Source organism: Thalia democratica, chromosome 6, assembly GCF_965202585.1.
Source record: "Thalia democratica chromosome 6, ktThaDemo2.hap1.1, whole genome shotgun sequence".
Lineage (NCBI taxonomy): Eukaryota > Metazoa > Chordata > Thaliacea > Salpida > Salpidae > Thalia > Thalia democratica.
Window position 1 is genome coordinate 4,904,448 of NC_139170.1, and position 25,342 is coordinate 4,929,789.

Below are 25,342 nucleotides of genomic sequence, written 5' to 3' on the forward strand. Positions count from 1 at the left end.
AATCAAATTACTTAATTGTTCTTAACTACTTTCAACTGTTTTTAATTTTAGATAATACAGACAATGGTAGTTTATTATCTTAATTTTTAGAGAAATATTTAATAAAACTTTAAGAACTGCACACTGAGTTTAAATTTTAATGAACGACTATATCTCGAAACCTTTGAAGCATTCACTTTTGAAAACGTTGAAAAACTAATTTCATTATTGGTATTCGATAAATGTGAACAAGGTATATTTAATTTAGTTGGGTTGAAACTGAACATTATTAAACGAAACAAATAGCTATAGAACTGTAAACTTTTGAATTAAACAATACAGAAGCTTTAAGTGCTTGAAAATAAAACAATACTTTGTTTAATGTCTGCAAGGTTTAAAAAATTAAAAACATATCAAATTACTGTTAAGGAAATATTAAATAACATTTTAATTTACTTTTATTTTAAAAATCAGCTATTTTCAACATGCAACTACTTAAATTTTCGTCTGTGAATTTTTATATTAGCTTATATATACTTTATTTTAAATACTTTGACTTTGCAAAATATAAGACTAATATTTCAAAAAACTAAAAAAGTTCACATAAAATATAAAAGTTATTCTTCAATTTGAAAGCATGCTTAAAATTGTCAATAGAAATAAAACAAATTTTGAACAGAAGCTTGTATCAACAAATGTTTAAATGAAACTTTTTTTTTATAAAAAATTGTAAATGAATGTGACCTATATTAGAAATTCAATACAAGAAAACTTTAATAAAACACACACAAAAATTTGGGACATTAATTTAAAAACATAATATAAGATTTATTTAAAGTTGCCTTTGTTAACTAAAACAAATAAAACTTTTCTCTTACGATTAATATGGACGACATTAGTGGAAAAAAAAAATCAATAGATTACATAAAAAAAAATTTAACATTTTTTTGCATAATTATCATTCCAATCATAAGTATACTTCCTATTCTTATTCTCTGATAATTAAAAGCTTTTATGTTCTTTAAAATAACTTTTGATTATTTTTATAGCTTAATTATAATCAATAAATATTTCTTTCAACTAAAAAGGATACTTTTTCATAACAGTTGTTTCTAAAATTTAATAATTTGTGCCCTTAGACTATTAAAAAATTTATTAAAATTCTTTTCTTGTAAAATCTACTTTTTATTTGGTTTTATTTCTGTGTTAATATAGCATATTTCAAAAATTGTACAGAACTTCTTTAGAAATTTGGATAGAATAGCCTTCAAAAATTAAAAAAACTTGAAATTTAGCTTGTAAAAAATATGTTTATTACTAATTGAAAATTTAATGCACAGTAAAATAGTTTTTGTGCACACAAACTAAATCATACAAACAATTTTGTATAATTTTTGAGCATTATTTAAAAAGCAACATTTAACTTCAGTTAAAAAAATAACAAAAAAAATAAAAAAACTAAACACATGCACTTTAAAAAAAAAACAATTTAAAAACAATTTAAAGAGTTCTGTTTTTTATAAAGCAATACTTTATTTAATATATAAACAATTGTTTTTAAATGGTAGCAAACTTAAAACAGTTAAAACTAATGAATTATAACTAATCAAGAACACTTACAAACACTAGTGTTACACTGTTTATAAACTAACATAAATTTGAAAACACAAATTAAACATGCCAGCTTTATATTAATTAATCAGTTTGTTATTGTTTATCTACTACAAAACTTATCTTTAATATTTTATTTAATTGTAGTAAGTTTTTAGCGTTCTTAACTAAATTTTGTACAACTGTTGTTTACTATTAATTTCTTTAACTTTATAAAACAGTTAAAACTATCCAACAACAAAAATCAATTTCACAACACTAATCAGCTTGTAATAAACACACTTCTAAAAACGTACATCTATAACTCTGTTAAAAATGTTTAGCTTTGACATTTAGTAGTTGTATAAATTGAAAAACAACTAGTAAAGAAAATGTGACTTTTAGACTTATAAACAAAGGCAACTTGAGTTTATAAAATTTTGTAAAACACATGCAAAGTTATTAGAATAATATATTTTACAGGGTTGCCACTCATTTTTTCAAATTTTTTTCTAGGTTTTCAAAAGTACACATTTTTGGGTCTATTTTTAGTTTTAAGTTTATTTCTTTATAAGAAACTGTGTTAAATAGTATAAAAACATTGAAAAGATACTTAAGAGTTACTTTAAACGTGTTTAGTAATAAAAAAAATTTTTGATGATGACAAAAAATCTTACCTATATGATAGATTTCTAGTGTCAAATCGAAATTTTTCTACTCAAAATGTTTATATTATTAAAAATTCTAGGTTTTTTCATATTTTTTCCAAAATTTCTCCAATTCCAGGTTTTTCCAGGTTATTTTTTCATAAATTGTTGAATTCCAGGTTTTACCAGGTTTACAGGTAAAGTGGCAACCCTGATTTTAGTAGAATTTGCTTAAAACTTTTCAAAATACAGTCAAAGTTTAATTTTTCTACACCAATTATTGAAATTGCAAACATTGTTTAAGCTTTAGAACAAATTATCACTAAATTTTTCAGCTTATTAAACAAAATCAGGAAAAGGTTTTCTTTTTAGTATAAAGACTAACATTTCAGAAAACTAACAAATAGTAAGAATAAAAGTTTATTAATTGTTTACAAAAATTTTACTCCAATTTAAAAATGTGCTTAAAAATTGTCAACTATTATATTCAAAAGATAGAAAAGATAAACGTATTTGCTAAAAAGAGATATTATATAAAAAATCACAATGTGTTTTTTTTTAATTTATTAAAAATTTACAAGACTAAATATATACAGTATCAACATAAACTATATTTTTAATAAATACTATACTTTAAACATAATAAACTCGATACATTGCAACTTTAGATTGTTGGTCATTGAGGAAAATTTTCTTAAACTTGAAGTGCAAAAGTGTACCATCAAAACAAGCTATAACCAGATACTAAAAATAGATCTTGCAATTACTATACAATCACTAAACCAATTTACTATACAACTGGTTTATTATGGTTAGCAAATATCTTAAGTAACACCCACACAAATATCAAATATCACAAATTCAAATCAAAATGTTAAGAAGAAAATAACGTTGTTACGTTTTTTTTTTGACAAACTGCCACTTTCAACTCATGCTTCTATTAAGCAACTATTAAGTTTGGTGTAAATAAATAGTTTTGTAAGGAAAAATTTTAATAAATCCAGAAAGATCCATTTGTTGTTAACACACTTTGTTAACCTCATAAAATTGTACTTAACAGTTTTGGAAGAAATTGAAGTTTAGATAAGAAACTGTGTTAAATAATATAAAAACATTGAAAAGATACTGTAAAGCTAATTAAAATATGATTTTTACTAAGAAAAATATTTGATGATGACAAAAATTTTTTATTTATATAATAGATTTTTTGAGTCAAATCAAAATTTTACAACTGAACACGTGAAAAATTCCAGGTTTTTCCATTTTTTTTTTAGTGATTTCTGTTCAAAATTTCAGGTTTTTCCAGTTTTTTTTTAAATTTCTCAAATTCCAGGTTTTTCCAGGTTTTTTTTTTATTAACAAATTCCAGGTTTTTCAAGGTTTTTCCAGGTAAAGTGGCAACCCTGCATTAATCCATATAAAATACAAATTAAGAGAAGCTAAAATATATATCAGCAGTTTTTTAACTCAACTGATGACTTTCAAAATAAAAATCATCAGCTTAGAGATTTATAGAAATTAAAATTTAGAAATTTTAGAACTAATTTAGACTTTTTGAATAGTGGCTAAACTGACCTGTTAGGCAACCCTATAAAAGCTTCTTAAAAATAAAACATAAGGCAAATAAATAAAAATTATTAGGTGTATGTGCCTGATATTGATTAAGGTCATGAGGGTCAACCTTTTTTACAAGTTGATTTAAGTTTTTATAGTTTTAGTACCTTATTTCAAACTTTTACAGTTAGTTCATTGTTAATAACTAATTATTTCAACAGGAAAAAAAATAAGGAAAAAATTTATTTTATTGCATTTTTAGTCTGAAATTGTTTTTTAAACTTTTTTTAATTTATTGGAAATTTGAGGTCCTTATCTCAAAAAAAGAGAGTATATAGATATTTTTTAGGATTTCTAAGTTTTTGAGAAAAATTAAAAATAATAGAATAGACAATTGTAATAATAACATATAATAAAATTGAACTAACTTCAAAACAATTTTTCTATAAATATCTATTTTTAGTTCATTTTTAAGCTTTTATGTAAGAACCAATGTCAATTATTACAAAAAAAAATGTTATCCTCACTTACACCCTATTGCCTTGATTTTTTAACTTCAGAGTTGCCACTCTTTGAGATAAAAAACCAGCCAGAATTAAACAAATCTTAAGAATGTCTTGTTTTATGAAAAAAAAGCCAGAAACTAAAAAAATGCTGTTAAACAAACTTGATGACTTAAAATATTTAAAAATATAACAACAAAAAAACTTCAAATTGAATAAAAAATAAATACTTAAAGTTTGAAAAACTAGCCTGAGATTCTGGATAGAAATCAGCCTGAGTCATCCTGTAACCAATTGACCTGGATTTAAAGTACTTTATACAAGGTTTAAAAAAATTGGAATAAATAGGCTTCAGCTACAAACTTTGTTTAGAGAAAAAATATTTGTAAAACAAAAAAAGAGCTAACCTATTTTAATTTCTATTACAATTATTTCTAATACACCTGTGTTTTATAAAAATCTTTATACTACATAAAATTATAATTTTAACACATAAAATGCATGAGAAAAGTTTTAAAGTTAAAATAAACTTTATCATTTGTAACATTTAATTTGTGGAAAAAAATACTTTTTGTATCCTTATACTAATTATGTACACCACATGCTCCACAGATTTTCTTATAATAAATATGAATAACACTATACTGTTTATTTTAACCCTTCTCTCTACAATTTGTGCATCATAAAGCACAAGGGCACACAAGACTCAACGTAAATATTTACTATACAAACAGTTCAAACTTCTGATTGGATTAAATTGAGAACACATGAGTTTAAATTTTGCAAGTTATGCAAGTAATGCAATAAAAATGTTTACTTAAAGATACGCAACTTAATCTTTTTATTAGATAAACTAAATATATACTAAAATATTACTGTTTTTATTTTAAAGATGGAAGTAAACTTCAAGCTAAAGTTTATTAAACAGGACAACAACAAAAACGCTTAAATTTATATTTTGAATAGTTATATAAAAATACATTAAAATATATTTTTTTAATTCTTTAAAAAACACTGCATAAGTGTAACAGAAATACTAAAGGTCACATAAGGGAAAATTGATCCTTTTTTACTCTTTTTTCTTACATAAATAATGGGGCCTGATTGCGTAGCGATCCTAATGATGGCTTTGAAAACTCTGAGTTGAATATGGCAAGACCAAAGCCCTGAGGTTGACACATATAAAAAAAATACCAGTTAATTATATCATTTTTTAAATTTAAAATAACTTAAAGATATAACCAAATTAAGTTTGAGAGTTTCATAGGTCCTTTATAGAAGGCATAAAAGTGAATTTCACTAAAAATATGTATTACATCTGTAATTTTTGAACAATTTCTTAAAAATTTCACAATATAATCTTTATAAAATTTAGATCAATCTGTTGGAATTTTCAACCATTTTTTTACAAAAAATAAACCTTATTTCTTTTTGTGGTCATAAAGTTTGTATTTTATTTGTATTTAAATGTTGCATGGAACACTTTCTAAAATCTTGAGGTCTCTAGCTTGAAATATTTAGTAAAATTGTAAGTTTTTAAAAAGATTTTTACAAAAACATATTTCAGTAAATGATGAAAACTTTAATATTGTAAAAAACTCACTTAAAGTTCATACTTGCTATCAATAGCAATTTGTGTAAAAAAAAGTGTAGGACTTTCCTAATGCCCTTAAAAAAGAATTTTTTATAAAAAAAAATTTAAGACATAAAATTAGCCTGAGATATAGGATAACAACTTAACCAGCCTGATTTTGCAAAAAAAGACCTAGCCTTGATCAACCTGAGTTTTTCAGATATTTTAAAATATCTTAAGTAGCCCTGAGTGTGTGGCAACTTTGTTTCCAGTTTTCATACTTGATTATAAATCATACCATTTCAAGTATAAAGAATCAACCACAGCACTTTAGTGCTGTTAAAAACTTGTCATATTAATTAAAAGGTAATATATTTTCATTTTATATTTTAAAGATACTCTAATACTACTAGACTAAAATCCTTGAATACTCTTAGAGTGCCATTTCAACTTTTGTAATTTAAATTACAATTAAATTTAAGACTATTACTAACACTTATTCAATAACTAAATTCATTTAAATATAAAAAATTGAAGGTTTTAGTTTAATGAAAAATTTGTAATGTAACAAGGTTGCCAAACATTTTTCGCAATTTTTCTTTAAGTTTTCAAAATTCCTTCCAGGTTTTTAAAGTTATATGTTTTAGGGTCTATTTTTAGTTTAGGTTTAAGGTAAAAACTATGTTAAATAGTATAACAACATTGAAAAGAAATATTAAATTTCTTTATATGTGTTTTTTAATAAATTTAATTTTTGATAATTTCAATAAACTTTTTCTATTCAATAAATTTTTTTTTCAAATTGAAATTTTACAATTTAATATGTAAAAGTTGTTTAAAATCCCAGGTTTTTTCAGGTATTTTAGCAATTTTTGTTCATAATTCCAGGTTTTTTTGTGATTTTTTTTCAAATTTTCTCAAATACCAGGTTTTTTAGTCTGAATTGTCAAATATCAAGTTTTCCAGGATTCCATATTTTTGGCAACCCTGAATTTAAACCTAAATTGATGTGGTTAATAGTTGAAACTTAATTAGTTGGAATGCTATGATCTGTTTTTATTCAAATATACCCTGTTTCCAGTTTTTATACTTAAGAAATTAATTATAAGTCATACCATTTCAACTATTAACAATAATCCATTAAGTGCCTTTAAAAAATTGTCATATTAACTAAAAGTTAACATACATTCATCATATGTTTTAAAGATACTCTAATAATGTTAGGCCTTTGATATTATCATAGAGTCATTTCAACTTTTGTAATTGAAATTTATATCTAAATGTAAGACTAATCAGGGTTGCCAAATGTCTTTTTTTAATTTTCTCCAGGGTTTCAAAATTTCCTCCAGGTTTTTAAAAGTAAACATTTTTAGATTTTTTTTATAGTTAAGTTTAAGATAAGAAACTGTGTTAAATGGTATAAAAACATTCAAAATATACTATAAAGCTACTTTAAATGTGTTATTTAATAAAAAATTTTTGATGATGACAAATTTTTTTTTATCTATATGATAGATTTTTTTGGGTGAAATTGAAATTTTACTACTGAACATATTAAAATCTTTAAAAATTCCAGGTTTTTTTTTTGGTTATTTTTGTTCAAAATTTCAGGATTTTCCAAGTTTTTTTGCCTAAATTGTCAAATTCCAGGCTTTTCAGGATTCCAGGTTTTTTGGCATCCCTAAATTACACTCTTTTAATAACTAATATAATTTAAATTAAAAAAAAATTAAAACTTTTAGTTGAATGAAAAATTTGTAATGTAAACACAAAATGATGTGGCCAATATAGCATAATTTGTTGAAATGATATGATCTGTTTTTATCTGAATATATAGGGGTGGGAATATTGTATTCATGCTGGTAAGGTTTACAAATAAAGTCTATGCAGGCAAAGATAGTTTCTAAAAATTCACTTATATGAGTATATAATATAATGAGTATAAAATAACTTTTTTAGAGTAAATTGTAATGTAAGAGTCATTTATTAATCTTTACTATGCACTAGAATCCAAATTTTAATAAAAATGTTTTCAGGTCAAAATATTCATTTCAGGCAAGATCTTCAACCCAATAATTTTAATACAATTTTTAAATACCAGAATTTTTAAAACAAACTATAACTTTTAATTCAAAGTTAGTAAACTTTAAAAGTCTTAAAGACACAAAGACTTGTTAAAGTTAGATACCTTAAGTATGAGTTTTTTTTTTTTTTGCAAGTTTATCTTTAACATTTAATGCACATATTGATTATTAACTTTAAAAAATACCATAGTTGTTTGAAAAAGTTTAAAAAATGTCTATATATATTTGATCCATTAAATACTAATTTTTTTAATACCTGTGAATTAAATTACAAACTGCTATAGAAAATTTTTACAAAAGCTTTTTGTATATGTGTCAGCCATGGGTTTTTATCTTGCAGTGTTTCACTAAGATAGTTTTCAAAACCATATATTCAAATATAATGAAAGTGAACAATCTTAAACTACAATAAATTTAATACAATAAAATGTATAAAACCATTAAGAAAAAATAAGTTAAAAATTAAATAATTTTAACTTTAAAATTTTTAAGTAGTATAGGTTGGGATTTTTTTTTTTGGTTACTTATAGTTTTACTCAGTTTTTATTGGTAGCAAAAATTTTGTTAACTTACCTAAACCAAACACAGGCGCCAAAATTATTTTGGTTTAAGGTCTATAGAAGAGCTCAGGTGGTACAGAAAGTTAGTAAAACACTTCATAAATTTTGAGTATGATATGTTAATTATCTATATTACAAAGAGTTTGTATATTTCTTATTTTTTATACAGTCTTTTATAATAATTATAAAATTTATTGTAGAAAAATAATAAATAAATGTCATTGGGCGAATTTGTAGCTTTGTTAGTTCTGCTTGTTTTGAAACAGCAGTCTAAAAAGAAAAGGAAATGAGACAATGCTCGCATCGCATCATAGAGCATGATCAAGTTACAAGTTGTTGAGAAAGGCATTTAAGCTTGTAGCTGCGATTTAAAAACTTGAGATTTTAAATAAGGTACTTCTAAAATTACATTTACAAACAATTAAGTCATAAAACTGATTACAAAGCACTACAATTTTAACATTAAGAAATAAATGATACGTTTATGTAGAACAGCTATATTATAAAAAAATATAACAAACACAAAACTTTTCCATGAATGATATCAAAAAAGTTGAAAAAACAGTAAATAAAATTTATAAGTATATGGCCACTGGCCAGTCACGTTTGTAAGCTGTAGTTCCATTCTTTAATTCTAGTTAAAATATACAATATTAGTTGAAAAGATATTTTAACAATCTAAAATAAATTTTTATTAATTCATTACAACCTATTTAGTTGTAGTTTACACATACATATAAAGTTTGCATTAACTTTTTTTTGAAATTTCAATTTCTATTGTGAAAGCAAACTACAACAATAACATTTCTAAAAGTGTTTTAGTTTTTTCATACTCAAAGCGAAATATTTTTCCGCGTACAATATTTACTTTGAATATATACACCACTGACCGCACACTAATAAAAATAAAATTAGTGCATAGAAATACTTTCTATTTTTTACAGGTTTTACAGGAGAAAAACAAACACATTGACTTCTACACGCTTATTAATCAAAAAAATATATAAATAAATAGTTTTACTTTTTCAATAAAAAAATTGTGTATACATACTTCAAAATACTTAGTTCATTAAAAGTTCTTTAATGTGTCTTTTATGTTAATCGGCTTTCTAAAAATAACACAATAACTATTTAGCATCCTTTAAGAAAAAAACCAAGAAAATAATCAGTAATAGTTAAAAAATTGAATATGTGCTAAAGTTTTTTTAGTAATTATAGACACAATTCAAAAATAAATAAACTACATGAACAGAATCATCTATACAATAGTTTCAATTTTGAAGCTAACAATCTTTATCAATTTACTTGTAGACAACTTCAGTAATAACAATTAAACTTATAAGCCTTATTAGACTGTTACTTAAGTATTTTAGTGGGCGTTTTTTTTTCAAGAGCTCAAGAAAAGTGTTTTACTTTTAGATTAAAGTTATAAAACTACTTAAAACAATAGAACATTTTATATTAAAAAATTTTTTTTATCTACCTATTTAACTTAAATGGAACTAAATTGATAAATCTTGTTTTCCCTTCAAATTAAACTAGTGTATTTAAACTTTATTTTCAAATATAATCTTAAAATTTGAAAGTGCTGCTTATAACTGTCTAATTGAATTAGCAGTAATTATTTTTATAAGTTTCGCAAAATATATTTATTTTTTAAAAATATATAAGAAAAAAGTAGCTTTATTCTTAATTTTTTTTAACTAATTTAATTAGTATTTTGTTTGCTTTTTATTAATATAGTTATAATTCTTTACAAAAATTTGTTAAACTGTTTTACTTAAGTGCAATACAGCGAAAAGTATTAAAATATGTTTCTTAATAACTTGTAAATGATATTATACATGCATGAAAAGTAAGTAATACATCAAGACTCTCAGCCAATTAGTTCTAATTCTCTATAGGTGTATATTACACTTGTAATCCACATTTTTAAACAATTATTTCCAGTACATTATGATAGTTTGGAAACTTGATAAAGGTAAAAGTTTCCATAAAAATTGTCTATAAGGTTAACTTAATTTTTACTTTTTGTGTTCTTTGTCTGTTTATGGAATTTACTATTAAATAAAACTAATAAAACAGAAGTTTATCTCATTTATAGCCTATGAAACACTTTTTTTTAATAAAAAGATGCATTTTACTGGTTTTGAATCACTTTTTTCTAAAATTAATTTGAAAAAATAAGTTTAGCTTTGCTGACAAAGTTTCAGATTAAATACAGTTTTAAAACAAACAATAAGTTAAATTATGTCCCGTGATATAATAATAAAGTTATTTAAGTGGTGTGGCACTCGATAACCAAAAAGTTTTTCGTGCACCAGGTCCTGGGACCAAACACTTTGAGCGTTTATTTGTCGTTTAATAAACAAAATGTTGATGATGTTTTGTGCTAAGCTAAGGTCTCAACATTTTAATATTAGCTATTTTTAAGAGTATTTAAAACTGTAAAGTTTTTAAACAAAATTATAACTTAGAAACATCTTATAAAAATACATACATAATACTTTAAATGTAAACACTTCTTATCTTTCTTCAATAATTAAGTTTTAACTTTCAATATGAGTAGTACTTTACTACTGAATGAGAAAAACTTGAAACTGCAAACGTATTTTATTCCATTGTAAAAAGAATAATTCTGATTTAAATATAATGGTATTTTTTCTGTCATCATTAAACAATTTTAAACATTTAGTTTTTTACACTTTGAAAAAAAGAACTATGTTTTTTTTTTAACATCTAGATAAAAAGAAAAAATAATTAAATACTAGTAAATGGTTTACCTTTTGGTGATTACTTTAGTGGTTTAATGGTGTATATATTATTTTAACTGAACTTTCTAAAATTCTAAGTGAAATTATCAAATAAAATTCCGCACTAGCTTTTTGTTTATTTAAAAAAAAAAAAATACTGTTCTATTTTGGGTTAAAAAAAGTAAAATGTTTACATTTATATAATAAACTTTTCAAAAGTTCTTACACTAATAGCATATGCTAATATTTTAGAAATAACTTGAAATTTTGTATTTTACTAAATGACAGTTTTAATTTAGCACTACTGTTGATAACTAAGTTATTTAAGAATTTACAATAATTTAAGACGAGCATAAAGTTAATTTTATAGACAAATTTATAAATTTTTCAAAAAACATAAAACTTTAATGTCAATTATTTTCCTTATCTTAAAAGCTATCTAAAAAATTTTTTTTTATCTTAGAGAACGCACCTTTGTCTTTAATTTAAGAAAAAAAAATTTTGGTTTAGGGTTTGAATTATTTCATGGGGTCCCTTCAAAAATAAAGGGTTTTTTTTCTTTTTTTTTATTCAAATTGCATTATAACCAAAAATAATTTTTTTTTTTAAATATCTTTTTTTTGATTTCCCTTAGTTTGCATGTTATTTAAACTCTTAAATAGTTATTTTATAAATAATGTTAATATCTTTTACGATTTGGCCCCAAAACAAAATGATGTATATTACACTATCATTTGCCTTGGCCGTTTCCTAGATAAAAAATTGATAAAAGGAAAAAAACGATTAATAAGAATGTGAATTACAACAAATTTAATTAAATTATTATAGTTTATTTAAATTTGTTGTAATTTACATTCTTATTTATCGTTTTTTTCCTTTTATCAATTTTTTATCTAGGAAACGGCCAAGGCAAATGATAGTGTAATATACATCATTTTGTTTTGGGGCCAAATCGTAAAAGACATTAACATTATTTATAAAATAACTATTTAAGAGTTTAAATAACATGCAAACTAAGGGAAATCAAAAAAAAATATTTAAAAAAAGAATTTATTTTTGGTTATAATGCAATTTGAATGAAAAAAAAAGAAAAAAAACCCTTTATTTTTGGAGGGACCCCATGAAATAATTCAAACCCTAAACCAAATTTTTTTTTCTTAAATTAAAGACAAAGGTGCGTTCTCTAAGATAAAAAAAAAATTTTTAGACAGCTTTTAAGATAAGAAAAATAATTGACTTTAAAGTTTTATGTTTTTTGAAAAATTTATAAATTTGTCTATAAAATTAACTTTATGCTCGTTAATTTAAGAACATATTGGTTTAATTTAGATTTTTATATCTATTTTACATCTTTTAGTAAAAATATTTAGTACTTCTATAACGTTATTAGTTGATTGCTCATTACAAACATAAAACTTATATTATTTTATAACTTTCTATAAATTGTGTTTTTGTATATTAGTACGAAACCAGATAATTCAATACAATTTACAAACTTAGTTGTGATAGCTTTTCAGTTGGAGGACCGGACTTTTTTGAAATTAGTTTTGGGAAACTATTATATAGAAATATTAAAAAATTCTTGAAGATCAGAATTTTTATGAAATGGTAGGTTAATTAGCATTAATTTGTACGAAAAAAAAGCTGGAGATAATTTAAAACCAACATAAAAAAATCAGTTTTATTTTCTTTGGACAAGTTGCTTTCAAGCGTAAAAGACATCGCATGCCTTCTGCTTGTTGCTCACACCTGTTCTCATTTAAAATTTCAAATATAGCTTAAAGTTTGTTTTTTAATCAAAACATATTGGTTGAAAAAATCGAACTGGTTTTTCATCATTATGCATATAAAGCTAATAAATGGTTTTTATACCTTACCAGTCTAACATCTATCTTTTGCAATGGTAGGAAGTTCCGGAAACCTTTTATATTTCCGGAAGACATTTTTCCTGAATTTTATATTCCCGGAAGACAGTTTTTCCTGAATCTTATATTCCCGGAAGACATTTTTCCTGAAAACAGTTGCTCGCGGGCCGCACTTGCAATAAAAAAACTCTTCCCATGTGTTGCAGTTATTTTAAATTATTGTATTTATCAATAATCTATACTTTTTAGACAAAAGAAAGTTATAAATTTGGTATTTTATAGCATTATTAAATACTAGTTATTACATTAAGAGCCTTTTAATAAATTTTCACCACAAAAACTTTTTTAAGTTGTTTTAAAAAGTATGTGTTAAGCTAAAAGTACGAGCAGCAGATTTTTGTTTTGTGAGCTTTTTCCATAATAACTATCAATAGATTTATTAACAAAAATTTTTTTTAGTACTTCAAAGCATTTGAATCAAGCTTTTTTTTTGTTTATTTTTTTATTCAAATAACTAGTTTTTTAGAACGTTTAGTTATCTCATAATATTATTTGCTGTAAAGAAATTGAAAAATAGTTGTTTTTAGGTTATTGGAAATTTTAAAAGTAAGACAAAACTTGTAACTAGTGACTAAGTAAAATGTTTATTTGTATTAAACGATAGCAAATTGTTTTTATGTCAAAAACTTATAACAGCTGAGTAGTTTTAGTGATAAGATAATCTTTTATTCGGTGCTATTGTCCTGGACAAGATAATAAAAGGTATACAAGTTGTGTGTGACTTGATAACCGAAAGGTTCTTTGTGACCAAGTCCTAGGACTATATATTTTGAACGACTTTTTTATTTTCTTTCAATAAACACTACTCTTAATAAGTATTTGGTAAATACTTTTTGACACTATAGTCTTCGTGTTTAGTTTTCAAGCAAAACATATTTAAAAGTGTTAACCGAAAGGTTCTTTGTGCACCAGTTCGTAGGACCAAATATTTTGAGTGTTTTTATTTTGTCGTTCAATAAACTATAATAATATATTTTTATCTCAAGAAAACTGTAAAATTTTTCGCTAATCCAACATTAAAACTTTTACAAACTTCTGTTGTTTTGTACTTGAAGATAATTGAGTTGATGTATTTTCTACTTCTACAATTTGTATTCTAAATTTAAAAAGCTGCAAACTTATAAAGTTTTATAATAAAAAGTTATAACTGCAGGTTGTTTACGTTGCCAATGAACTAACGGTTTATAAAATTTTAAATATATTTTAATATAAACAGATGACAGACAAAGAAGTTATTGTATTTGAAGTAAGTAGTAAATTAGCCACAAAAAGTCAGTAAAGCAGGAGTGTTTTGTGAAATTATGCAGTCAAAAAACATACAATCTCAGTAAAAATTTTTCTATTTTTAGTTTTTAATCTAAACGTGTACATGTTTTCTTTTGAAAAAAGACCAAACAGTTTTAACTAAAAATAAATTTTTCTTAAATTGAGTAAATGTTAAACTGATAAAATTAAAAGGAACTTAGTGTTAAAGCAAGGCTAAAATAAATGCAGTTACAAACGATAATTTACTTCTAAAGCTTTATAATGATTTTTTTATATGTTGTTTTATAATTTAGAAATTAAAACTAGCCGATAGAAATAAATTATTGGCTAAGTTTGTGCACTAGGGTGCATCTGTTGCCCCTTAATAAATAAAAAAAAAACATATTAGAGCTTAAATTAACTATTTGTGCGTGGCAAATCACATAAAAAGACTGCAGAGAAAAATTAGCTTCCTAGCTTTTACCATCGTCGCGCTAATTACATTTTTTCTGAAAAAAACCCGTATGTAAATTGTATGGGAAATTAAAACTTTGACCTTGGAGTTTTTGGTTGAATTTTTGTACATGTACCAATCATCATAAAAACATATTCTACCCGTTTTCAGACGATTTTAAGAAAGTTTTATGAAGTAACTTCTTGATTTTTTAAAAAAACACTTTAATTTTACAAAAAATTATTAAAAAGCACAAAAAATCAAGAAATTACTCAATCAAATTTTCTTAAAAGCGTCTTAAAACGCGTAGAATGTGTTTTTGTGATGGTTGCTACATGTAAAAAAACTTTAACCAAAAACTAAAAGGTCAAGTTTTTAATGTCCCATACAATTTGTATAGGGGTTGTTTTCAGAAAAATGTAATTAGCGCAACGATGGTAAAAGCTAGAAAGCTACTTTTTACTGTTGCTTTTTATGTGATTTGCCACTCACAAAAAGTTAAACTAAGCTTAACTCTAAGGTTGGGGCAACGGATGCACCCTAATGTGCACCTGTGCACAGTTAGCCACATAGAATTCACTTTACTGTGCATCGATTTTTTTTTTTGCGAGAAATAACTTTAAACATTTAATTTTTACTCTATGTGTTTTTGTTCGCAACTATTGGTCTTGGAAAGATCATTAAACTGTGCCCATGGTGTACGACTTGACAGCCAGAAAGTTTTTTTGTACATTAGGTCATTGGACCAAACTTTTTAGCGCTTTTATCGTTTAATATATAATTGTTGTGAAACTAACTAAGCTGTATTGTATTTTGTATTTAAACAGACAAGAAACATGATTTAGTAGTTTTATTAAGGGTCAGATGACAATTCAAATTCGGACAACTCAAACTCCGACAATTTAGATTCTTAAGAAAATATTTAAAAGACTGTATCTCAATAAGTAATAAAAACTTTAAAAAAATAAAAATACATACGTAGATCTTAATGTCATCTACAAGTCACTTTTTTAATTTTTGCAAAATCTTAAATATTTTTCAAGCTATTTTAAAATTACTAAAAATAACTATTTTTTTACTTTGTTTAAGCCATATGTCAAAATACATTTAATGTTTTGCATAAATAAAAAAATGGCTTGTAGATATTAATAGGACCTACATATGTATTTTTTACATTTGACAAAAATACGTTACTGTTTTAGTAGTGGCCTTTTCAATTTATTTCAAGAATTTGAATTGTCGGAACTTGAATTGTCCGAATCTGAAAAGTCGTGCAGCCGTATTAAGATAAAAATATTTTAAGTGATATAGTGTGGAAAACAATATTTTATTAGCTACTTTTTTGTACGTTTTGTACAATTTACTAAAATTTAAGAGATGGTTGTCGAACAGGACTATTAAAAAAGATTTAGATTTTTTTTTATTTACAAACATATGTTGTTAGTACCTTAAGCGTATTATTTTGGATATTCAACCTTAATTCTTTTCTTTTTTATAGCTTTTTTCTAGTTTATCTCGGAAGTGACATTTGTAAATGTTAAAAATAAAAGTTGTTTCATTATTAAAAGTGATTTAGCACTTGTTGCAAACGCTGTTACTTTGCTTCGTTTAACTAAGTAAATAAAAAAGTTATTAGATTATGATATATTACTATGTTACTGCTTTATGAACTTTTTTTGAAGATAAAAACTACAAAAACTTCAGTAAAAATTATTTTTCACCTTTTTAGCGGACAAAATGCGTTCTAATAAACTCTTACAGTTTAAGTATATAAAAAACACAAATTACTTAAAGAACAAGACCAATTTACCACTCAATAAGCTTTTCTCGCACAAACTGAACTTGAAAAAATACTGGATCAATGGTAATTTTGCATAAAAATATTTATTTTAGATACTTATTTCAGTTTTGTTCATTAACATTAATTATTTTTATTTTTAGTTTACTCATCTGAGCAAGTTTAAATTAGATGATGCTATAAAAACGAAAGTTGCAAATTAAGCACAAAAATTTCTGCACAAAAAAATTTTTTAGTGACGAAATAGTTTTAGGCTTCGCTGGTTTTTGATCGAAAGCACTCGAAAATTAATCGATAATTGAAAAACACTCGTTAGCTTGTGTTTACTTCACAACTTCCAATCAGTTTTATAGTATTTCAATGCAGTAACAACTAAAATGAGTAAGAATTTCAAATCGAAGAAAAGCTCGAGTAACGGCAAGGAAAGTGGAAATTGTGCCAATTCGCTGAAATCAACTCTTCAAAACAAAAAAGTTTTCAGAATACCTTCTCACGCTGATGGAGTTTTAAAGGTTATTTGTAGTTTGATTGAAAAAAGAGAACTTATAAAGATTTTTGACACATAAGTTTTTATAAATTAATCTAATGTGAAAGCAAATTTTGGTTGAAATTATACTATAAGCACACATACAGTGTTAAAATATTTTAGTGTAAAGCGACAAAGACAAATAACAATATTATACTTATTTAGGTATGTAAGATTATTCATAGCAAATTTTTGTATCAAAATTAAAACATCTTGTGAAAACAACCTTCTTTAAGTAATTTCAGTTAAGTAAAACTGTTTATTAAGAGAATACTATCGATCAGTTGCAATTATTTACAAAACTAAAGTTTATTTTATGCTTTATCAACAATAATTATATTAAACTTACTGTACATCGCTTCATAGTAGTAAGAACGAAAAAAAACTTATTTAAATATTTACTTAAAGCAGCTTGATTACATTTGTTTAAATATAAAATATCAGTACTCGTAAAAAATCTTTTAATAGTAAGCTTTTATTTTTAAAATATAAGAGCTTATATGTTAAGTTTTTTAGGTAAATGCATAATTTTTTAATTATTAAACAGTAGAAAAAAATCCTATTGTTTGTGCACCAGTAAAAACAGTTCTGTTAAGGCATTATTGAAAAATAGATTGTTTTTTATTAAAGTTGGTAACTTTTCAACCTGATACTAAACTAGCTATTTATCAAAAGTCTAAAAGTAAAACAGCCAGAAAGGAGTGTAGCATACATAAAATAAAAATACAAGTGTTTGATTAAATTATGCTTCAGAGTTAAGTCTTGATAAACATAGAATTATTTTAAAATTGAACAAGTCGTAAAGTTGTGGTAATTTTTTAGAAAACTTTTGCAAATATTTTATAGTACTTTGCAAAATTATTTAGATAAACTAATATCAACCAATTTAAAAAAAAGCTGTATTAAAAAGATGACAAACTGTAAAATACAAATTTTGAACAAAAGAAAATATGATAGTTAAATAAAAAAATATTTTTTTTTAAATGTGAAAGGTTAGAAAATTTACTTAAAATAAATTAAAATTTTATACAATGCTTTTGTTAACATTTAATTTTTTCAAAGTTTCATGATAGGCAACTAAGCATATATCAGACAACCAACTGCAACTAAACATTTTGAGTGCCACTGTATTTTATTTTACATAATAATCCTGACTTTTTTCAGAGTTTTTTATGCGTTTTAGTTTTTGATTATAAAAGACAACAAAATCTGCTGTAGCTTACGAATAACAAACGTTGGAACAAAAAATGCTTATACTTTTATTTTAATATAGTTTTTTTCAACCAGAGCTCAGTATTTAAACAAAACCTGTTATATAGTTTAAAACAATCTATAAATTTCCGGTTAGATAATTAAACATGTTTCTGAATACACTTATATAAAGTAATCGCTAAAGCTGTCAAAATTTGAGTTTTTTTCAAATGTTTTAAGCAAAAACAAACTCTTTTGTAGTACTAGTTTGTTAAATGTGTTATTTATTTAACACTTATTGTTATTTCTAAACGGTTTATTTCAAAAAATATTTTTCATACACTTTTTAATTCTTATAATTTTAGCATAAATGGAAAACAATTCAAGTAGTTCTGATGTATAAATAAAGAAAAACGTTAAATAAATATTTATTAAGTTCTATTTTTATAGTTTCGTAATACTTAGCTACTCAAAGGGTTTATTTTGAAAAGTATTTCTAAATTAAAGTTTAGGAAATCAAGTAAGCCGTATCCGGGGTCAGAAAAAAAGCCAATTTACTACTACTTAAGACACTTATACATCTTTAAATATAAATCAATGTATAAATTAATTTGAACAAAATGTTGCAATAAACTGGTAGATTTTTAAACCATCGTTTATTTATTTTTTGTAACTACTGATGCAGGGAAAAAATCACTATTAAAAACAATTGACTTGTGTCCTGGACTGATTTGCGAATTATTTATAAATCTTTAATTTAAATCACAAAGGCTATAATACAGCTCATAAATAACTGTCAAGTGAAATATAAACCAAACTATCTATTTACAAAATTTTCATCAATTTATTTGACATTTTCAATGCAATAAACAGCTGTTAAAAATACAATACAAATTTTAAAATTAAATAAGTTTAGCCTTACTTATCAACCAAACAAATTTTGTAAGATGATGCATTTTTTGTAGTTTATCAAATTTATATAAATTTTATTGTATGTACATTAGTACTTTTATTATTTTTTATAAGCTAAATTAAATTATTTTAAGTATTAAGTGAAATTTTTGTTGTTTAATATTGAATTTTTTTTGTTTGTGTTAATAGGTAAAGCTTATTTTATTTTATTTTTGTATATTTAGTAGTTTTACCTTTTTTTTTTAAACTTTGTGTTTTAAAAATAGACAGTTATTTATGAGCTATATTATAGCCTTTCTGATTAAAATTAAAGTTTAAAATAATCAATTGTTCATACTAACTTAATTAAAAAACTAAAAAGAAAAATTATGTAACAAGATTAACAGTTTTTGAATAAAAAACTTGTAAAAAAATACTTTAGACAAATTAAAATAAAAGACAGTTTATGTTCTGACTAGAAAATTTTACAGCATTGTTTAAAGTTGGGATAAATTTTTGGCTACAGTTATATTAGCTATTTAATTTTTGAATAAGGTAGATTTTTGGATCTTATATAAAAAAATTATTTATGCTTTTAATTTGCAAATTTCATAAGTTTTATGGCCTAAAATTATTTTTATTGTCGTCAATTAATACTATTTTTAGTTGGTGCAATTGATATAAAGTGATTGCTTCCTGTGGTATTTTATATCTATATATATATACCTTTACATCACACTTTTTAAATAAAGTTGTTGTTATATGAACATTAAAAATCGTTGGTATTTTTATATAGTCTGCCAACTAGTTCTCTTTAAATTTAATTTGTTTAATAAAAAAAAATTTTTGAACTTTTAATATTACAAAATTGTATACGTGCAAAACATCACAAACATGTTTTTTTCAAAATTTCAACTAATTTAATTATAGTTTTAAGTAGGCGTAAATCGATTCTTTTCAAACTTCAAGTAACCGAAAATTGACCCCAATGCTAAATTTTTAAGTAGTACTAGGTGTCACAAAAATCCAATAATTCTTTGATATTTTGGGTGCTTAAACGATTAGCAAGGGGTCGATTTGCGATCATTCAAAGTTGAATTGTTAGTAAGTTACTGCAAACAAATATCATTAATTTTTAGCTTAAGAGTGTGCATGGTTAATTAATTATAAAATTCCTAATAACATTAAAAGTACCATATTCATATCATCAGATAAACTTAGGAAATATTCAGTGTCTGCAGTATTTCTTGAACAAGTCTGTTTTTTTCTTAATGTTTCAAACTAAAACAAAAGTAGTATAACTAGATGTTAAAAACATAACTTTGTTGTCATATGTCTTGCTATCTTGTATTAGTCTACTGGTATGAAGCTTTTAAAAATAAGTTTTAATTGTAAATTTGTTTCAAATAGAAAAGTTTAAACACAATGCCATAAACTTGTTAGAACTTCTGTCATTCATATTATATTCCAAATACTTTATAATGTTGAAAACATTTTTTGACGTAGGAGCTGAACAAACAACGGCTGGAAGGCAAGCTTTGTGACGTCACAGTTCTCGTCGAGCACAGGCGGTTTCAGGCGCACAAGTGCGTCCTGTCGGCCAACTCCACCTACTTCAGGAACCTGCTGTTGACGGACAACGACGGCATCTTCCTGCGGCACGTGTCGGCGGAGAGCTTCAAGGCCATCCTGGACTTCATGTACACGTCCCGGCTCGAGCTGGAACCCAACACTCTGCAGGAGGTGCTCAAGGCCTCCAAGTTCCTGCTGATCAAGAGCGTCGTTTCAATCTGCTGCAGGTTTTTAGTGAACTTTCTCTGGTGTTTTTTGTGCATAAAATATTTTTTACATATTAGCAGAGCAATATTTATTTTGAAGAAAAAAATATAAAGATGTTGTTTTGTTGTTGTTTGTTGTAAAGTTTTGTAGTCGCACAAAACTTCGTTGTAAGAAGGTTTATAAGCTTACAAAAATAAAGTTTTCATGTTATTGACAAAAAGTATATAGTTACTTCATTTATAAAAATAAATTTGAATAGTTATTTAAATACAGTTATGTGTAAACCCTTAATAGTTCTTTTATTGCAACGTAAATTAAGCTCTGTATAAATAGCCTCTGGAAAAAAACTAATACAGTAAAACAAAAAAGAAGTTTATGTACTTAAGTTTTTAAACTTACATTAGTTGTAGGTTCATGCTTTAGATATCAAGTTACAATTGTGAATTTTTTGAAGAACTATTAAAAAAGAACGTTTGATAACAAAAATCACGAAAGTTGAACAAAATGCATTTTTATTTAGATGCAACTTTAAGCGATCATGTTAATACTTAGTCTTAGGTGTTGAAATTGTTTACAGCATGCACACAGCTTTTATTTCTTTTATAAACTTTCTTGATATTGAATATTTTTAACAATTTTTTGTTAGATGCAAATTGCTAAACTAAGTGTTTATTTGAATTTTTAACTTAAACAAAGGCATAGTTTTTATAAAGATCTATGTACAAACGTATAAAAAGTATACTTTAAGGTCAGTCGGATTTACACATTTGCTAATTTAGCTTTTTTCTTTAAAGATTTTTTTATACCCTTTTTTTATAACCCATCTTACCCACAAATATTAAAAAATAATTAAAAAACAAATTTTAAGAACTAAAATTAAAAACAACATGAAAAAAGGCTTTCTTTTTACTGAATCAGCAAATATGCAAATAAGAATGACCTTTAAACATACTAGCCCAAACGTATTATTAACGTAATAGATATTATATAACATATAAATAATACTAACATATGTTTTTAGCTAAGTCATGATTACTTTAGCTTATGTAGTGTATTTTTTTAAGCTTGATATATTTTAAACTCAATTAAACGATTTTTTACATCAAAAGTGCACAGTTAAAAATTAGAAATAAATTAATTGTATACAACTCTTAGAATTTATAACAACTACTAAAAAGGAATCTTGTGATTATATTATTTCGTAAATATTGACAAATCTTTAAATGACATAGCATTATGAAAATGCTTGTAAAGCACAAACAAATTAAAAACCTACGTTAAGCAACTAAATACTTAAAGTAAGATCACAACAAAAACTTTTAAATTAAACTACTTTTAAAAATTAAGCAAAACTATTCTTTTAAAAAAACGTTGTGTACATTACATAGGTTATTTGCTGTAATTATTATAAATATCAAAATTTTTTCAAAGAACATTATTTAAAGCTGTATGCAAAACTCTGCAAAAGTTGTGAAAGCAGGATGGTAAACTCAACAATCTCTCACATTTCAATATGACTAAATTAAAATCAATATGTTTAATTATCTAACCGGTAATTTTTTACAAATAATATCTCTGACAGGTTTTTGGAGACTCAGATCAAGCAGATGGAGAGGAACCTGGGCAAGTTCAAGAACCAGCAGCAGGCCGCCAACGACCCGGTCCTGCTGTCCATCAACTCTCAGCTGCTCAAGCACGAAGACCCGCCCGCCCAAGCGCCCCACATCACCTTCGACCCCGCCACGGGCACCTTCACCCAGGGGAACCACCGCAAGGAGGAGCCGTTTCAGACGAGCCAGCACGAGGGCTACTTCAACCAGCAGCGGGCGAACAACTCCTACGGCCAGCACCTGCCCAGCATACCCGTGAACCAGTACCCGCATCAGAGGTTCAGGGGCGGCCAGGACCAGCTGAACTACCTGCACGGCAAGCAGCTTTACAACCACAACGTCCAGTTGCCGGCCAACCACTTGCAGTCCAACTTCTTGCTGCCCTCGCATTCGTACGGGGACCCGGGCAAGAACATGGACCAGAGCAACCAGCAGTGCCTGCCCAGTATCGGGTACGAGAACAAGAACGCGTCCCCGCCTCACATGAACGGTCAGTTTCTGAGGAACATTCCGCAGCCGGCGCCGCCCACCAGGATGGACCAATCGCGCGTAAGTACCAGAAAGTCTTTGAACATGGTTTACGTAGACTGTGACAAGGACGATCCGGGTAGGGTCGAGCAAGGCAGCTGCAGCAGGGCCAAGACGGCCAGGTTCAGGCATACGAGCCACAAGAGGGCGAACTCGCCCCCGGTTATTACCCTCTCGATTAACAGCAAGTCGGTTAAAAGCGACAACTCGACAGTTTCGAAAAGCGGGCAAAGCTAAAAAAAAAAGAAAGTTTTAAAGCAGTAACAAAAAAAAAATAGAAAATTTTATATGAGTAGTTTAATTTTTAGCTCTTTTCCGATTTAATAAACTGTGTTGGTGCTTCAAGCTTGCGTTTATAAAAAACACTGTCTCTAAAAACATACTCTGCATGCTGCCTTGTTATATTTTTAAATTTTATGTTTTTATGGTACAAAAGTTTTTTATGTTCGCTACTAGAACAATTATAATCATTTTATTATGTTTTTGTCTTAAAAAAATTTTAAAACAGATATTAGTTTAAAGCAGTTTTGAGCTCATGAAAGTTATATATATTAGTAAATTTTAATCAATTGTTTTAGGTACCTATTGGATACAATCAAAATAAATTCAATAACTATAATTGAAAAGTCAGCAAGTAAAAAAAGTACAGAGTGACACAAAAATAAAAATTCATAACCTAAAGTTGAATAACGCTCCAAATAGTAAATCTGTTCTAGTCAAACAAGTATAAACGCCATAAAAATGATATGATTTGGCTTCTGAGATGGCATGGCCTATTGGAAAACTTAAGAAACTTGTTGGCAGAAGTCTACTTACATTTTTTTGGTCTGGTTAAATTAAACAACATACTCTTGGGAAAAACTTCTTGCAAAGTCCATAAGATAATTTAATCTTTTTGGTTAAATGACAAAAATTAGCTTTGACTAGTGACAATCAATAACGAACGGTTTGTTGTGTTTGTTATGTGCTTAGCAATTTCCGAATAGCATATTGTCAATAAAGAAAGGTAGTTAGCTGTTTAAGCAGGACTACGCGACCCCCAAACATCAAATTAATAAATTTTATTGACAGACTGATTAGTTGTGGTCACCGTACTTACCAGCATTTTATGCTGAAGAGTCTTATATGTAGGGCTACCTTAACCTGGACTATACTAACGACCCCTAAAGTATCTCTGATGTAAGAGCTACAATTACAACAGAAATAGGTGTGATCCTAGGAAGAAAATCGGATGAAATTGCCGAAATGCTTGTCTATCGGATCTAAATGCTTGCATTGCGGAAAAACTAAATTCAAGTACATTTTGTGAGTGCCACTGAAACAAATAAGTTTTGTGTACTTTAAAATCTCGAGCTGTTTGCAACACAGGAAGTAGCTGACGTCACTGAACTTTTGTTAAAATATTGATTAACTTTGGAAGTTGTGAAACTTTAAGTTACGACTGTTTTTTTATTTTGTGTCACTCTGTAGCTTAGTCAGTTAATAATACCTGACTATGATTTTCAATGTTCTACGAAATACTTAAAACTAAATCAATGTATAATTTTTTTAAAAATATTGCTACATAAGTTTTTATGAAAATAATTAAAACAATTTAAGTTATAAAGTAGCTGGTTGTATATAATTTAACATTTTTTTTATAATTAGTTAATTAATTGATTTAGTTCAAAAGTTTTTACGATTGTTTTGATGATGGTCTTAATAAAAAACATATTCTTATTTATCTGCAGCCTTTAAAATTAACTAGAAATTTATGATTTGAAAACCAATTTTAACTTTGACTTTTATCTTCCAATAAGTTGCAAAACCTTGTGAAAAATTACATATTCAAAAACTTTATGTAAATTAGTTTATTTTTGTTTGTTAATCATTAATTGAAAATACAATTTCTAGTTGAGCTTTGGATAGATTTCGAATATTTTGTGTTTCTTTATCTTGAAAGTGGCTTGTTGTTTAAAATACTCTTCGTTTAATTAAAACCTCAAAAATACTTTAGTTTGTCTAAATTTTTGTTTAGTTTGTATCAACTTGAAAACTTTAAATTTAAAAAAAAAATTTGACTATTGTACTAAATTTCATAAAAATAAAAAGTTTGTATTTTGTGTTAATTAAATAAAAAAATGTACCACATTTGCGTATACAGTTTTGTTTC

General features: G+C 25.5%; 1 protein-coding gene across 2 annotated transcripts; it reads left to right on the forward strand.

The window, feature by feature from the left end:
• The first annotated feature begins 17,042 nt into the window (after window positions 1-17,042).
• Window positions 17,043-24,909, forward strand: LOC145838176 (uncharacterized). Of its 2 annotated transcripts, XM_082945733.1 has the most exons (4): window positions 17,043-17,177; window positions 20,780-21,072; window positions 22,635-23,211; window positions 23,769-24,909. In XM_082945733.1, the coding sequence occupies exons 1-4, from the start codon at window positions 17,043-17,045 to the stop codon at window positions 23,811-23,813; spliced, it is 1,050 nt and encodes a 349-aa protein (XP_082801859.1). In that variant the 3' UTR covers window positions 23,814-24,909. The 2 variants fall into 2 exon arrangements, with proteins under 2 accessions (XP_082801859.1, XP_082801858.1); XM_082945732.1 differs by having other exon boundaries at window positions 22,635-24,909.
• Window positions 24,910-25,342: the final 433 nt, after the last annotated feature.

What these genes read in the sequence shown, in the direction of transcription:
- LOC145838176 (XM_082945732.1), top strand. Translation starts at nt 17,043, where the DNA reads ATGAGTAAGAATTTCAAATCGAAGAAAAGCTCGAGTAACGGCAAGGAA. An exon ending in ACGCTGATGGAGTTTTAAAG is followed by an intron (nt 17,178 to 20,779) that starts GTTATTTGTAGT and finishes TTTTTGACGTAG; the next exon opens with GAGCTGAACAAACAACGGCT. An exon ending in GTCGTTTCAATCTGCTGCAG is followed by an intron (nt 21,073 to 22,634) that starts GTTTTTAGTGAA and finishes TATCTCTGACAG; the next exon opens with GTTTTTGGAGACTCAGATCA.